The sequence below is a fragment of the Lipotes vexillifer genome, unplaced genomic scaffold (assembly GCF_000442215.2).
Source record: "Lipotes vexillifer unplaced genomic scaffold, Lipotes_vexillifer_v1.1 scaffold28, whole genome shotgun sequence".
Taxonomy (NCBI): domain Eukaryota; kingdom Metazoa; phylum Chordata; class Mammalia; order Artiodactyla; family Lipotidae; genus Lipotes; species Lipotes vexillifer.
Genome location: NW_006793929.1, coordinates 1,060,647 through 1,076,621, shown reverse-complemented (window position 1 = coordinate 1,076,621; position 15,975 = coordinate 1,060,647). Strand labels below are relative to the sequence as shown.

The 15,975-nt window shown below is 40.6% G+C and overlaps 1 protein-coding gene across 1 annotated transcript; it reads left to right on the top strand.

Moving 5' to 3' along the window:
- The first annotated feature begins 221 nt into the window (after nt 1-221).
- Nucleotides 222-10,473, top strand: MITD1 (microtubule interacting and trafficking domain containing 1). The gene is made up of 7 exons (XM_007466886.1): nt 222-394; nt 6,410-6,511; nt 8,112-8,248; nt 8,332-8,418; nt 9,227-9,342; nt 10,094-10,154; nt 10,256-10,473. Exons 1-7 carry the CDS (start codon nt 226-228, stop codon nt 10,349-10,351), a joined length of 768 nt encoding a protein of 255 aa, XP_007466948.1. The 5' UTR covers nt 222-225; the 3' UTR covers nt 10,352-10,473.
- Nucleotides 10,474-15,975: the final 5,502 nt, after the last annotated feature.

Here is a 15,975-nt window from a genome sequence, read left to right as displayed (position 1 = left end):
ATGTCTTTCAGCCTGAAGCTCACCACTCAGGGGAACCGGAACAGAGAAAGGACCCAGAGTGCCACACTCAAACCCGGCCTTCACAGTGCACACACCCTGGCACTTTAGTTCCGGCCGAGTCCCTCCCACTCAGGCACCGTAAAAAGAGGGCGCAGGCGCATTGGAGTCACGTGACCGCTCCCGGCAGCGCTGCAGACCCGACAGCCTAGGGGGAGGTTGGGGCGGATGCGAGTTTCTGGCGTTATGGCGGGGTCTCTCCTGGGCCAGGACTCTGGAAGCACAGCTGCAGTCACTGTGATAAAGCGGGCGTTGGAACTAGAATCCGAGTCCCGGTACCCGCAGGCTCTGGTGTGTTACCAGGAGGGGATTGATATGCTCCTGCAGGTTCTGAAAGGTGAGCAGTGAGCCGGGGAGGGAGGGAGGACTAAAGGAAAAGGAGCTGCAATCTGCTGTGTCTGGGCGGGAGTGAAAGATTAAAACGCTTACTGTGCACAGCGAGAAAGCCTTAAAATACAGAACGTAGGGTAGTCTACAGGACTGATTTCTTTGATATCTTTAGTAGATTGATGTCGTCAATAAAGGAGGGGTTACTATCCTAGAATTTTAAGAGACATAACCAAATGTAATAGATAAGCCTTGAAAGGACTTGGGTTTGAATGAACTGTAAAAGACATTTTGGGATCAAGTTGGAAAGGTTGAATATGGATTGGGTAGCATTAAAATTAACTTTGTTAGGCAGTATGGTATTTTTCTAAATCTGTTCTTAATTTTAGAGATGCAGCCTGAAGAAGTGTTTGGGGAAGAATTGTCATGATGTCTGAATTTGATTTTACTTTAAAAGAAAGTTGAAGCAAATATGGCAAAATGCTAACAATTTTTATATCTAGGTGGTGGGTAATAAGGGTGTTCGTTACACCCTTTTCCTTACTTTTCTCATTAAACATTTTCATTAAATTTTTTTTTTTTTTGGCCATGACCCGCAGCATGTGGGATCTTAGTTCCCGGACCAGGGATCTAACCCCCGCTCCTGTATTGGAAGCGTGGAGTCTTAACTACTGGACCGCCAGGGAAGTCCCTTCATTAAAAGTTTAAAAAAAGATTTTTTTTTTTATGAGAAATGGGTATACTGAAATTCGGTGTGAGAAATGTATAGGATTGTGAGAGGAGACATTTAAGACTTTCTGTTACATGGTTATTCAATGTTGAGAGGTACACAGATAACCCTTAACACCCAGTACAATCCCTGGTAGGTAGTAAACACCTAGTAATTATGTATTAAATTGACTTAAGACCAGCCCCTGCTCCCCAGCCCCTGGGGCTCTTAGTCTGGCCTCAGATCTCCCCTCTGTGCTTTTTAGCCTGAGTGTTTCTGATTTGTTTCAGAAGCTTTGAGATAGTGGAGGCTGCTTTTCAGTGTTCAGCACTTTTCTCAGAATGGTAAAACTCTACCTTGGGCAGGGACCATATGATGATGATGATGACGGTGATGATGGTGATGATAATGAGAGTAACATCATTTGTAAGTGCTGAGTGCTAGGCAGTGTGTAGAGCACGTTAAAAGCATGATCTCAATTCATTCTTACAATTGCCTTATGAAGTAGGTGATGTTATCCTCATTTTACAGCATAAAAAATAAAGTTTGCTTTCCGGTTCTGCCACAGTTGGTAGAGTCACAGTTGAAACCCAAGGCTTTAAAGACTCTACTATGCTGACTCTCAGAGAGATGGTGTACATTGTTCGACTCTGAAGCAGCAGCATCACAGCAGTTCTGCTCCTCTGTGCTCCACTGATCCTGTGGGGCTTAGAGAAACAGTGATGTGATCTTGCAGGTTAAGATGTAAATGCAAATAACTCTAATGCAGGGAGGAAGTGCCAGGAGCCATATGGACAAGTGCAATGAAGATTTAAACAGTTAACAGTCATTGGGGGATGGAAAGGTGTGGGTGGCTTTTGACAGGGGTTTTGGAGGGACGAGTAGAATTTCAGAAATTCAGCTGAAAGTGTTCCAATTCTGTCTGTACTGTTTTACCAAACAAGTGGCATAGGTCTGTAGAGAAAGAGTGAGAAGTAAAGATTAAAGGTAGACCGGGGCTTGGAGCACACTGCAGTTGGCCTTGACTGCCAGGAGATTTTAACTCATTCCATTGACAAGGAGAAACCATTTAAAGTTTTTACAAAGGAGTGACGTAATTAAAGTTGCATTTCAGGGCACGGCTCTCTTAGAAATATGCTTTTCTCCCAAATATTTGCATGACCTACTCCCGCTCCTCTTCCAGGTCTTTACACAAATATCACCTTATTTGTGAGGACATTCTCTGACCCCCAGTGTAAACTGACAACCCCCATTCCTTCTTCCTTGCTTTATTTTATTTGATAGCACTTCACCACAATCTAACATACATGTTTTACCAATTTATTCATTTATTTTCAATCCATTCATCTGTCAGTGAACACTTAGATTGCTTCTACCTTTTGACTAATGTGAATTTCCCATTGCTCATTTATTTATTTAGCTGCGTTGGGTCTTTGCTACTGCGCACGGGCTTTCTCTAGTTGCGACGAGCGGGGGCTACTCTTTGTTACAGCGTGCGGGCTTCTCATTGCGATGGCTTCTCTTGTTGTGGAGCACGGCCTCTAGGCACGTGGGCTTCAGTAGTTGTGGCATGCGGGCTCAGTAGTTGTGACTCGCAGGCTCTAGAGCGCAGGCTCAGTAGTTGTGGCGCATGGGCTTAGTTGCTCCGTGGCATGTGGGATCTTCCCGGGCCAGGGATTGAACCCATGTCCCCCTGCATGGCAGGCGGATTCTTAACCACTGCGCCACCAGGGAAGTCCTACCAATTTATTTTTATTGTTGTCTTTCCTCTCATTTGAATGATAGGGGAGGACTTAACTGCTACGCCTCCAGTGCTTAGAACAATGCCTGGCATGTGGTAAGTTCTCAGTAAATATTTCTTGAATAAATGAGTGAATATGGCAAGAGTGTAGGAGGGACGTTAACCTGAAGATACTGAGTCAAGCAGACCAACTAAGGAGCTCCTGCAGAAGTCAAGATGAGAGGTGATAAAGGCCTGAATGAACCAGGGGGGCGACACCAGTATTAGGAAAGGGAGGGGACAGTCTGGACATTGAATTACTGGCACTGGCACGTGATTAGATGTTGGAATGGGAATTGAAGATGGCTGTATGATTTCAAGCCTGCAAAACCAAGGCATGTTTGAAGAATGGGTCTATAGTATCAAACTCTGATCAAGGATGATGATTAAGAAAGGAGTACTATATTTGTAGAGGACAGGGAAAATAGAGTATATTTATAGGCAGGAGCAAAGTAACAGTAGAGCTTAAGAAAAGAGATGTTAGATAAAATGTTCTAAAGGAAGCTGAGAGGAAGGTGTATGGAAAAAATTATGTGGATGATAATCATATTGACAACGTTTATTGAGTATTTCCTACATGCAAGTCTCTTTCATAATTAATCATCTCCACAACTCTCTAAGGTACTGTTCCTCTTTCTGTGCTACAGATGAGGTTGCAGAGAGGTTGAATAACTGGCCAAGGTCACATAGGCAAAAGTGACAAGGCAAGTTTTGAACTAGAACAGCCTGACTCCAGATGCTTTGCTGTTAACCACTTTTCATACTGCCTCTTTGTAAAGAGTCCATAAAATGCTGAATCCTGACAAAAGTTTCAAAGTTTTTGAGTTTAGAGGAAGATATATCAATGTAGTGGAAGAGTATGAGTTCTCACATCACCTTAGGATAAAAAACAGGATTCTCCACAAGAGATTTATGGATGATATATGGGTATATTAGGATTTTCTTATGCTACTGTAGTATAGGCATGAGAAAGTGGGGGTCTAAATGATATTAATTTTGGCAGTAGAAGAACTTGAAAGGGAAAGATTTCAGTGATTATATGGATGTCAACAAAGTGTTGGAAACAACTTAAATGCCCCTGGGTAGGAGAGTGGTTGCATAAACCATGGTACAGCCAAACAAGGGAGTACTATACTGCTGTAAAGAGGGTTGAGCAAAATCTTTGGGAAGTGATACGGAGTGATTCCCAGGATATATTGTTTAGTGAAAACTGCAGAGGACGAAGAGTAGCTATAGTAAGGTAACCTGCATGTAAAAACAAAGATAAGAAGATTTTCATGTGTCTCCTCATTTGTTGAAAAGAAACACAGGAAGGATAAAACCAGAAACTAATGAAATTAATTACTTAGTATGCGGTGGGTGGGAAAGAGGTGGAAAGAAGGGAGAAATGGGAGTAGGGTAGCAGGATGAGGAGGGAGTGAATAACTTCTCTAAGGTATTCAATTGTTACGCATAAGGGAGAGCGAAAGAAATAGGTAACCTAAGCATCTTTGGAAAATAGTATTTTGCTGTATTCTGTAAAGTTAAAGACAAAGTGAACAGTATACAAACATTGTATTATTTTAATTGGTAAATTATTTTCTCACAACGGTATGGGTTAGGAATTCTCAAACTATTTTATGTCTATACTAGGCTTGAACAAGCCAGTAAATATATTGTGGATAATAAAAGAAGTTACAGGTAAGGAAAGGAGGAAGGCTAGAATGAACCCTGTGGGATCAAAGTTATCAGCATGAATTCATGGTTTTTAATATAGATACAGATGGACAGACATAGAAATAGAGTTGTATGTGTGTGTTAGTAAACCTCCACGTGCTTTCTACCTGCATTGACGGAAAGGGTCTAGAGGTACTGGTAAGACTCCCTGAGTAGCAGTGAGCACAGTTAGTACCCAAAATATGATTTCTTGATACCATTCTCCAATAAAAGGAACCAGGGCTCCTTGGAGAAATGGTTGATTCCAGGGCTGGGGCAAGGAAAATAAAACATTTTGCACCAAAAAGTAAGGAAGTGCTCAAAAAATGATGGGTTATGTCAAAAAGACAAAGGAGCCAACATGATGGAACTCTTAAAGCCAACATTGATAAAATTTGAGCAAGAAAATATTGATAGTATTGGACTACAACCCATAGAATAAAAGATATATCCATGAGTCCATATTGATATAAATCAATAGTTGAATAAGTAAGTAGATGGGAGAGCAGAGACAGCTCTTCCTTACCGTGGAATTCCAATTAATAAAGAGGAATGATGGAAATAGAAAATCACCATTTGGCAAACACTGCAGTTATAATTGTTGCAGGCAAAGACCATCAGCGGATGCTAAAATTAGCGGATGAAGAGTGGAGAGAGACAGGATATCTTTCCACAAGACAGCGATTCCGTACAAAAGAGAAAATAGTGATTTTTCCAGTGGAGAAATCTGTGAACTCCACCTTAACCAAGCGATCAAAGTCAGCGTCACCAGGAATAAGACACATCAACATCGTGTACCCACTGAGAAGGGCACAACACTTCTGTGATTTTCTTGCTAAAAAAATGCATAACCTCAGTCTGTCTAATCGTGAGAAAACACAACAGCCCCAAATGAGAGACATTCTACAAAATAACTGACCATGTACTCTTCCTAAATGTCAAGGTCATAAAAGGCAGAGACACACTAAAGGAACTGTTACAGACCGTAGGAGGCTAAAGAGACATAACAACTACATGGTATGTGGGATCCTGGACCAGAAAACGAACTTTCCCACTAACTTTCTTTAGGTTTGTAGATGAGCTAATAGTGTTGTGTCAATGTTAAGTTACTTACTCTGATAATTGTACCATAGTTGTGTGATATGTTAATACTAGGGGCATCTGGGTGAAGGGTTCTGTGCCATTTTTGTAGCTTTTCCATAAATATATAGTTAATTCAAAATAAAATGTTTTAAAACTCAGGGTTTAAAAATGAAATTATAATGGAAAATAAAAGCAATATTAGAAGGGAGGAAGGAAGGAGCCAGGAATTGATTTGGTGACTGATTGGGGGTGGGGCTTGGAGTAAGACTTTATTAATAATGTATATTCAAAAATACCTTCCAGTTTTGGGGTGGCTGGGAAAATGATTCAGCATAAACCATAAAGGGGAAGTCTGGAACAGAAGCCGGTTTTGTGGAAGAAAGATAGATAGATATTGTTTGCTCTCTTTTTATTATGCTTAGATTTTAAACTTATGGGTAATTGGGACAAAATAGTGCTCAGACTCAGTGACATGTAATAAGCCACCTTTGTTTCCTCACCAGATTTGAAGTCTCAGCAGTGAGACACGGTGTCTGAGTCCCCGCTCCTAAATAAAGCTGCTTCAAATGCTTAGTGAAAAAAATGAAGGCCCTGCATGATCAGGCTAAATTTGGGCCTATTATTTGTGCATTTTAGGACCAAGACAGACCATGCCAAAGGACGGGAAATCCGTGGAAAACTTGGGAAATGGGAAATACTGCTTGTACCAAATAGGAAGCCTGTTTTGAAACTTGAAAGTGTATTTTTTAAATTTGTAGGCACCAAAGATGTAACAAAGAAATGTAATCTCAGAAAAAGAATTTCTGACTACATGGATAGAGCAGAAAACATAAAGAAATACTTGGATCAAGAAAAAGAAGGTAAAGAGGCTGTTTTGGAGAGTATGTGTGTGTGCTATTGTGGTAAAGGCCATTTCACCCCGTGTTTCTGGCTGTGTCCTTTGGAGCTTGCAGGTCTACTTTGCATTTCCATTTGTCTGTTCACGAGCTGTTCTTAACTTTTTTCTTCCCTGGTGGGGGGAAGTTGGGGGTCAGATACCCTCCTGAGAATCTGAGGATAGCTCGACGTACTGCAGAACTTTGCATGCCATTTTAAGGAGTTCATAGATCCCCGTGAAGCTTATGTGTAGACTCCAGTTTAAATGACACTACAGAGGAATACTAAATATAAATCCTGTATTTTATTTGTATTTCCCTTTATTAAATGACCAAAATATTAAAGTAGCTCAAGAAACTCCTGGGACTTCTTTGAGATTTTTGTTGCGAGTCAAAACATTTCAGGAGTTAGGTATTCCTAATGATTAGAGGTGCAGGAGGTATGGTTCCCTATTTATAATTGGTTCTCTACTCATGAGGATCCAGTTTACAAACATATAGAAACAAATGGCCGTTGCCACCTGAAGTGCACGGCTGCTGCTTTCTACAGTCAGTGGAACTACTGCCCTCAAAAAACCCAGTGCCCCCGGCCCTCAGCTGCTCTTCACTCCAGCCCTCTCCCCACCTCTTCCTGGAATTCTGTACTAGCGCACACCCTGACTACCCCCGTTGAGGTCCTCTGTTGAGTGGGAATAAAATTTTTTCCTTCACCCCCAAATTGAAATCTACAATGCAATTTCCCTCTAAAACTTGGATGAAATATAGTGCCATCAGCATTGTGGTTTGAATACTCTGGGTTAAATTAACCTGTGTGGCTAGCTTGGCTTGAAAACCGATGCACGGTTGGTAACGTTCTATCTTTGGAAATATCAGGAACAGAATCCAAACTACTGGTTTTCAAACAAGGTTTAAAAGTGCAACCACCATATAAATTAGGAACTACCATTAAGGGTCATATTTTTAAAAAAACAGTAAAGGTCTTGGATAACTTATTCAATAATTAGCCATTTTGAATAAACACAAGCAATGGAACTAACCTGCTGACGCTGTGGCATTCTAGGCTTTGGCTTGGGTTATTAACACAGTCTCTACAAGTTCTAAGAAAGACTCCTAGACTCCATATTATATTTTTGCATTTCTATATTTAATACTTCAGCTATTCAGTTGCAAGACATAAAAAGACTTAAATCTGAAGAGAAGGACCAGATGGCCACCGACTCATAGCTTGTGGTTCTACTCATGGTGGCAGGAATATTAGATATCTTTATACATATGGTTCCCTCTTGAATAAACTGCCTGGTCTATAGGATTTAGTTCAAGAACCTGTTCCAAGAAATCTCTGGACTTTCCCACTTGCCCGGCCTCCATGAAGGCAAAAAAATCCCACATGGAATTTACCTTTGCGCGTGTAGCATCTTGCAATGTGCCTGGCATGGAGTAGGCATTCGAAAATGTTTGCTGACTGCACGAGTTAAAAGAAGATTAACTTGTATCTGATGCTGATTTATTACTGGATGTAAATATAGTATGTATAAAAAGAAAGGAAATAGCCCCTGGTTTTATTATTGAAGCTTGTGTTTTGTAGCTGGAAAATATCACAAGCAAATTAAAATAGAAGAGAACGCAACAGGTTTCAGTTATGAGTCACTTTTTCAAGAATACCTGAATGAAACAGTTACGGAAGTTTGGATAGAAGATCCTTATATTAGACACACTCATCAGGTAGGTGAAACGTACTCCCATATGATGAAACGTTATTGTTTTAAATGTACGAGTTAGTAATAACGCCTCCTAATGTCTTTCAGCTGTATAACTTCCTTCGATTTTGTGAGATGCTGGTTAAGAGACCATGTAAGATAAAAACTATTCATCTCCTCACCTCTCTGGATGAAGTAGGTATCTGAAGGCATTTACTCTCTCTTAATGTCATGAACTTTACTCAGTTGCAGGGTGTAGTTCGAGGCAAACCTAGACATCATGCTTCAGCTAGAGCTGTTTCACTGGGAATGAACTTTTTCTCTAACAACCGGCATAAAACACCTTGGGAAAAAATGCTGTTGATTACAGTATGTCATATCTTGTATTTGGCCACTTTGCTAAACTCTCTTGTTCAAGTAGTTTCTCAGTTTCTTGGATATTCTATGAGGCAATCACACTGCCTGCATTATTGACAATTTCTGTCATCTTGATTTTGATTTAAATAGGAATGCTTCTAAAGAATTCATATATCTAGGATTAATTTGAGAAGAAGGAAGCCCCATCTGAATAACAAAACAGCACCATTAAAATACATTTTATTTATTCTTTAATTGAATATAGGTTTATTCACTTTCACTTCCTTTGACAGAAAAACTAAAGATATCTGGGTTTATTGGTAAACGAGTCCTGTGCCATGCTGAGAAATTTACTGTGAAAAAACATGCATCTCTAGAAATTATAAAAAATATTTACAGATTTGCCAAGCCACAGAATGCTAATGTAATAAAATACATTTTAGGAGATAGGACAGAGTTGTGTTATGTTCACGTTAGAGGAAAAAACAATTATTTTCTTCTTCGGTTGCTTGTTTGCAATAACGGACAATGAAACTAGTATAGAATCTTTTCATTTTAATTCACCTATGATACACATTGCATAGTTTAGGAATAATTTAAAATATTAATAACTGAGGCAAAAAGTTGGTATTTTTCCTATTAACAGGGCAGTGGGAAAGAACAGCAAAGTAGTGGCCTGGAAGAAATAAGAGCGTCACTCAGGAATCACGGAGTGCAGCTGGAATTAGAATACTCTTCTCTGATACACGACCGGGAAATTAGGTTAGTGTATAGTAATGTTTTAATTTTTATGCAGTTGAAAAATACTTATTTTTATTTCTCGTAATAAGTTATATATAATTACATACAATATTCAATTTAAATATTAAAGATTTAAATAAAGCTCAATTTTCATATCTTTTCACTTCTGAAGAAAAAAAAAATCTGGCTTATTTTGTCCTGTATGTGAGTTTCCTATTTCCTAATGGAATAAAATTTACATGTTCTGTGTCATGTGAGAAGAGGAAGCACTTTTCTGTCATTCAGCTACACACAGTGCTATGGCCTTGGGATAATTTCCTTTTCTAGTGAGACTAATATTTATTTAATGTGGTTTTACTTCTCATGGTCTTTTAAATATTCTAGTAGGCATGACAGGATGTTGTGTCATGCCTGCCAGGGCTCCCCCTGCTTATGTCCCCCACCTCTAGGCAGGGGAACCCCTGAAACATCACCACAGTCTGCCTGAGTACACTTGGAAGCCACTCCTTAGCAGAACTGGGAAGCTTTATCAGCAAGGTGAAATTCTGGAGGAAGGTTTAATTGAATTGTTAAACTCTTTATCAGCTAATGGGTGCTTTGTTTCACTGTAGACACAGCCCATAGGTAAACCCAGGTTTGGTTCAACTCTTGCCACTGGGGGAAGTGATTTTATTTGTTAGGGGGAAATTCAGCTGACACTTAATACATTATAGCTTTGGTCACTGTCTGACTTAAATGTCTGGAATGTAATACTATATACTAATTTCAATAGGTTCAACAATGGATGGATGATTAAGATCGGAAGGGGACTTGATTATTTTAAGAAACCACAGGTAGGATATAGTCTTATGAGTGACTGTGTAGCACTCTTTTTATTTTAACAAAATGGCTTTGGTCCTTTTTGTTAAAAAAATTTCTTCTCTTCTCTTCCTAGAGTCGTTTTTCCCTTGGATATTGTGATTTTGATTTAAGACCATGTCATGAAACAACAGTGGACATTTTTCACAATAAGCACACACAAAAAATATGATGGGTAGTAGCTTAATTTACATTATATATTTCTATTTTAAATGAATATTGGATTTTTTTTACTTTGGACAGATCATTCCTATAACGTATGAATTTAACAATAAACTTTTACATTTCTACTAATTTATGGATTCATTGTTCAGTTGTGTGACCAATCAATCCTAAGTATTTTTATAAATACATTACTCAGTAGAGTTATAGTGTTTCAAGTCATATGGTTAATTTAAACATTTTACCAGATTTTCTCTATTTGACTGTTGGAGAGTGAATCAACATGTAATGAGCACCTATTAAGAAGATGAATTGGATGCTTTAATCTTGCCCCTGGGAATGTAGAGTCCAGGAAGAAAAATCATGAATTAGAGTACTCTTAAGAGACAGATGGGCTTGTGGGTCTAACAACCAGAAAAAAATAACCACTGATAATTTTGTTGCAATTAAGTGTCTTTAGCAGACATTTACCTATTTACATTTACATATATATATATATATATATATATATATATATATATATATATATATTTTTTTTCCCTTTAATGTTTGGGCATAAGAATGGACAAATAAGTCACTGGGACAGAATAAGGAATCCAGAAACACACCTGAGAGAAAGTGGATGTGTGTATGGGCACATAATAGATAATAAAGGTCTTTCAAATTAGTGGGAAACAAGTAGACTAGCCAATAAAAGTTTGCAAAAGGTAACATTAGATCTCTACCTTATGCCACCTAGAGAAATTATTCTAAATGGGTTAAAGAGCTAATGAAATGAAATATCCAAACACTTTTTTTTTAAACTCCACTGAATGTACTAAGCATAACATAAAACCCAGGAATTATCAAGGAAAGTAAAGAGCACATGATCATATAAATATTTAAAACTTGAATAAAGGGAACCATAAAAAAGTTAAAAACATATGAGATCAAATTTACAAGATATAGGAAAAGGGTTAATAGTCCTAACATACAAGGAAGATTGCCACATTTTCGGCAAGTTTGACCTAACCAAGGATTTGGTCCTTTGAGCAATCTCTCTCTACTGGGTTGTTCCTGCGGTACATACATTCCCATCCAGATACACCCTGTTTCTTTGTTCTTCGTGAACAAATTTCTTGGAGTTCTCTATACAGTTTTTTCCCCTTTCCTCACCACCTATTCACACTTCAATTCACTTCTATCCGGCTACCCAGTCACTCCACTGAAATTGCTTTCATCAAGGTCAGCAGTGACCTCCATACCACCATATCCAATGGACACTTTTTAACCCTCGTGTTACTTGTTTTGGGAGTATTAGACCCAGCTGGCCACTCCCTCTTTTTTTTTTTTTTTTGTAAATTTTTTTTATCATTGTGTTCTGAATTCACAGCATTTTAAAATTTATTTATATTTCATTTTATTTATTTTTGGTTGCATTGGGTCTTCGTTGCTGCACACGGGCTTTCTCTAGTTACGGCGAGTGGGGGCTACTCTTCGTTGCGGCGAGTGGGCTTCTCATTGTGGTGGCTTCTCGTTGCGGAGCATGGGCCCTAGGCGCGCGGGCTTCAGTAGTTGTGGCTCGCGGGCTCTAGAGCACAGGCTCAGTAGTTGTGGCGCACGGGCTTAGGTGCTCCACAGCATGTGGAATCCTCCCGGACCAGGGCTCGAACCCATTTCCCCTGCATTGGCAGGCGGATTCGTAACCACTGCACCACCAGGGAAGTCCCTGGCCACTCCCTTCTTGAATCTCAACTTCCATGTAACACACTTTGCTTCTCCACCCTACCTTTTAAATATTGGAGTTTTCCTAAACTACATACTAGGTAGTAACCTATTTTTTAGTAGGAACTTGTATGGGGAGGTCTTCCCCTATAAGAATTACACTTGTGGGAAAAAAAATTAATAAATATATAAAAAAGAATGACACTTGTGGCCTGATAATTAGATGTTAATGTGGCTGCAGCTTTAGGAACTTGACCTAGTTGTGTGTACCTTCCATGTTGACTGGGGGAGGAAGCACTATCAGGTGTGAGGAGATGGATGGGGCAGGATCTGCCAGACCAGGACTCCCACCTTCTCCCCTTTTTCAAAGGTGTGTGTTCTGTTCCAGGTGTAGTACCTGGATGGGTCTGGTTTGCAGCAGGACATCAGCATCCCAGTGGAGAATGAGTCATGCCTCCTCATACAGGGATGCAAAGTAACTCACCCATCTTGGTGGGACGTCCCTTTACAAATCCCATTGCAAACTCCCTTCCCAGGTGTGATGGGGCTTGGTGTTCTCGGCAGCATAGCACGTAGATCCACAGTGAGAGGGAAATGGCTGTCTCCTGCAATTTCCATACCTTACTGTGGGTGTCGTGTGTCTAAGCAAGGGTCTCCCATCTGGCCTGTGGGGCAGCAAGGCCCTACTGGTTGATCACTCAAATGTCTTAAAGCCTGGGATAGTAGTTTAGTCCATCTGGCCAAGGTGGTTTTTACCTGCTAGTAATTCAATCTGCTGCTTTAATGTTTCATTCTTCCTTTCTACCGACTCTGCTGGTTGTAGCTTGTAAGAGAGACAGAACCTCCATCAGTGTCATGTTCCTTCACCCAATCTTATGTTGACTGAAAGAAAAAGGCACAACGTAAGAGTTGTTAGTTTCAGTTTTATTCGGAAAACTTAGTGAGGACTATAGCCTGGGAAGCAGCCTCTTGGTGGCCCAGAGGGGACTGCTCCCCAAGACACAGAGGAAGAACCCAGTATATATGTGATTTTGGCTGAGGAAACCATGCATTCAAGTATATATCTCAGTAAAAGGTTAGTGCTGGTCATGAGGAATAGATATATTAGTTAATGATGTTAGTGCTTTTTCTTTGTATGCAAAGATGCAAGAATCTGGGTTCTCTAAAAATCTTCCTGACATACATCTATCTAAGGGGCCAGTTTTTCCAAAGCATATATGTTCTCATTCCTGTTTTTCGTCCTGAATTCCTTTCAGGGTGCACCCTCAGTCAGCGACTGCAGTGGCTAATGACTTGATCCTTGTAGAGCTGGATGGTGGGCAACATTCTTTGTTCTACACTTGCATATCATGACCTTTAAAATGTGACTGCCCAGTCACTGTCTATTGGACAAGGGTATCCATAAATGGTACTCAGCTTCTCTAATGCCCTTACGGTGGCAGCCTGCTTTGCATGGCAACAGGGGAAAGCTTGAGTTAAGCCAGACCTGGTGGGCTCCTGGTACAGGAACAGTGGGCAGAACATACATTCCAAGGACAGGGGAGGAGGTTAGGAGCCTCTGATTGCCTGGGTCCAGTTTGAAGCACAACTGGCGGTCACATCCTCTTGATGGCCTCCTCCAAAAGGTAGGCTCCACCTCCCACCAAGATTTGTAAGTTGGAGGATTCCCCAAACGTAGGGGACTTGGATGATAAACACTTTAAACTTTAGATGAATTACAAAAGTCCACAATTATCCATTTTCATGATATACGATACTATCTATATGCTGTCAACTCCTATTAAGCCAAGACTTCTCCTTGGAATTCTAATCTCACATATTCAGCTGCCTATTTGGCATTTCACCTGGCATCTCAGAAACACACAGGCATTTCAAACATAACAGGCCCCAACTGAACTTTGGATACACACTCCCCCACTGCTCCCGTGTACCCCCATCCATCCAGCTGCTTAAGTAAGAAATCTAGGAGTCATTCTTGATTCCTCCCTCCCCTTCATCCTCATATGCAGACATGCAGAAAGTTCTGCAGAATCGACCTGCAAAACATGCCTTTAATCCATGTGTTCCAGGAATGCTCGTCAGATTTCCCTTTTGGAACCCTTTGGAAGCCCTTAACAGCCTTCACCTGATGTCATCCCCTCTCTTGAGAAACAAAGGGTATCAGAAAATCATGGCTGCTTTATTGCACCAAGCACATCATGTCAGGATTTTTATACCTTTTTTAGAAAATAATTTTCAGTTGTTGTGACACATGTAGTGCTTAAAAACGGGCCCATGAACAACCCCTTCAAAATTGTTAAATACTTGGTATTTAATATTGCAAAGAACAATGGGGCCTGCCTGTGAAACCTGCCTCAAATGAAGAACAGCTAGCCTGGCGCCTGTGTTTGTCCCAGGAGCAACTTGAAAAATCCCCTTCCCTTACCCTGCTCCCATTTTGAGATAACCAGCTGCAGCAAAACCCTGTGTGTCCACCTCCGCTCCCCACAACCCCTCAGAAACAAGGATGGGATCTGGATCCACTGAGATACATGAAAGGAGATCTCCTGAGAGGACTGAAATTAATGTGATAGCCAAACACTGGGTTACGTTGTTTCAGGCGAAGATGTCTGAAGGTCTCTGAGTCCTGAAACCCCTGTTACGGGTTGAATTGTGCAAACCGCAGACCCCCCACCCCCCCACAAGAAATTCACACATTGAAATCCCAGCCCCTGGTACCTCAGAATGTAACCATATTTGGAAGTACGGTCTTCAAAGAAATAAGTTAAAATGATGTCTTTAGGGTGGCCCTAATCCAATATGACTGGTGTCCTTATAAGAAATAGACATCTGGACACAGGTACGCACACAGAGGAAAGACTATATGAGGGCACAGCAAGAAGGTGCCACCTGTAAGCCAAGGAGACACAGGCCTCAGAAGAAATCAAACCTGGCAATTCCCTGTTGGTCCAGTGGTTAGGATTTGGTGCTTTCACTGTTGGGGCCCGGGTTCAATTCCTGGTCAGGGAGCTAGGCTGCCACAAGCTGCCAGGTGTGGCCAAATTAAAAAATAATTTTTTAAAAAAAGAAGAAGACATTTTTTTCCCTTAAATTCCATATATAGGTGTTAGCATACGGTATTTGTCTTTCTCTTTCTGACTTACTTCACTCTGTATGACAGACTCTAGGTCTACCCACCTCATTACAAATAGCTCAATTTAGTTTCTTTTTATGGCTGAGTAATATTCCATTGCGTATATGTGCCACATCTTCTTTATCCATTCATCTGATGATGGACACTTAGGTTGTTTCCATCTCCGGGCTATTGTAAATAGAGCTGCAAGAACCTGGGGGTAAGACAGGAATAAAGACACAGACCTACTAGAGAATGGACTTGAGGATATGGGGAGGGGGAAGAAAGTGAGAGAGAGGCATGGACATATATACACTACCAAACGTAAGGTAGATAGCTAGTGGGAAGCAGCCGCATAGCACAGGGAGATCAGCTCGGTGCTTTGTGACCGCCTGGAGGGGTGGGATAGGGAGGGCGGGAGGGAGGGAGACGCAAGAGGGAAGAGATATGGGAACATATGTATATGTATAACTGATTCACTTTGTTATAAAGCAGAAACTAACACACCATTGTAAAGCAGTTATACTCCAATAAAGGTGTAAAAAAAAAGAAAAAGAAGAAGAAACCAAACCTGCTGTCACCTTGATCTCGGACTGAATAAATGACTGTTGTTGTTTTAAGCTACCAAGGTTTGGAGTGGTTTGTTACACAGCAATAGGTAACCGGTAAATCCGGATTACTCTCCCCCCTGCTCCACTTCTCATTCCTCAGGGCTCAGCTTCAATGTCAGGTCCCTGATCGCTCCAGCTAGGGAGCCCGCATTGTCTAACTGCCTGGACTTTTCTTTCATACTTTTCTCATTTCGTAAGCATTTACTG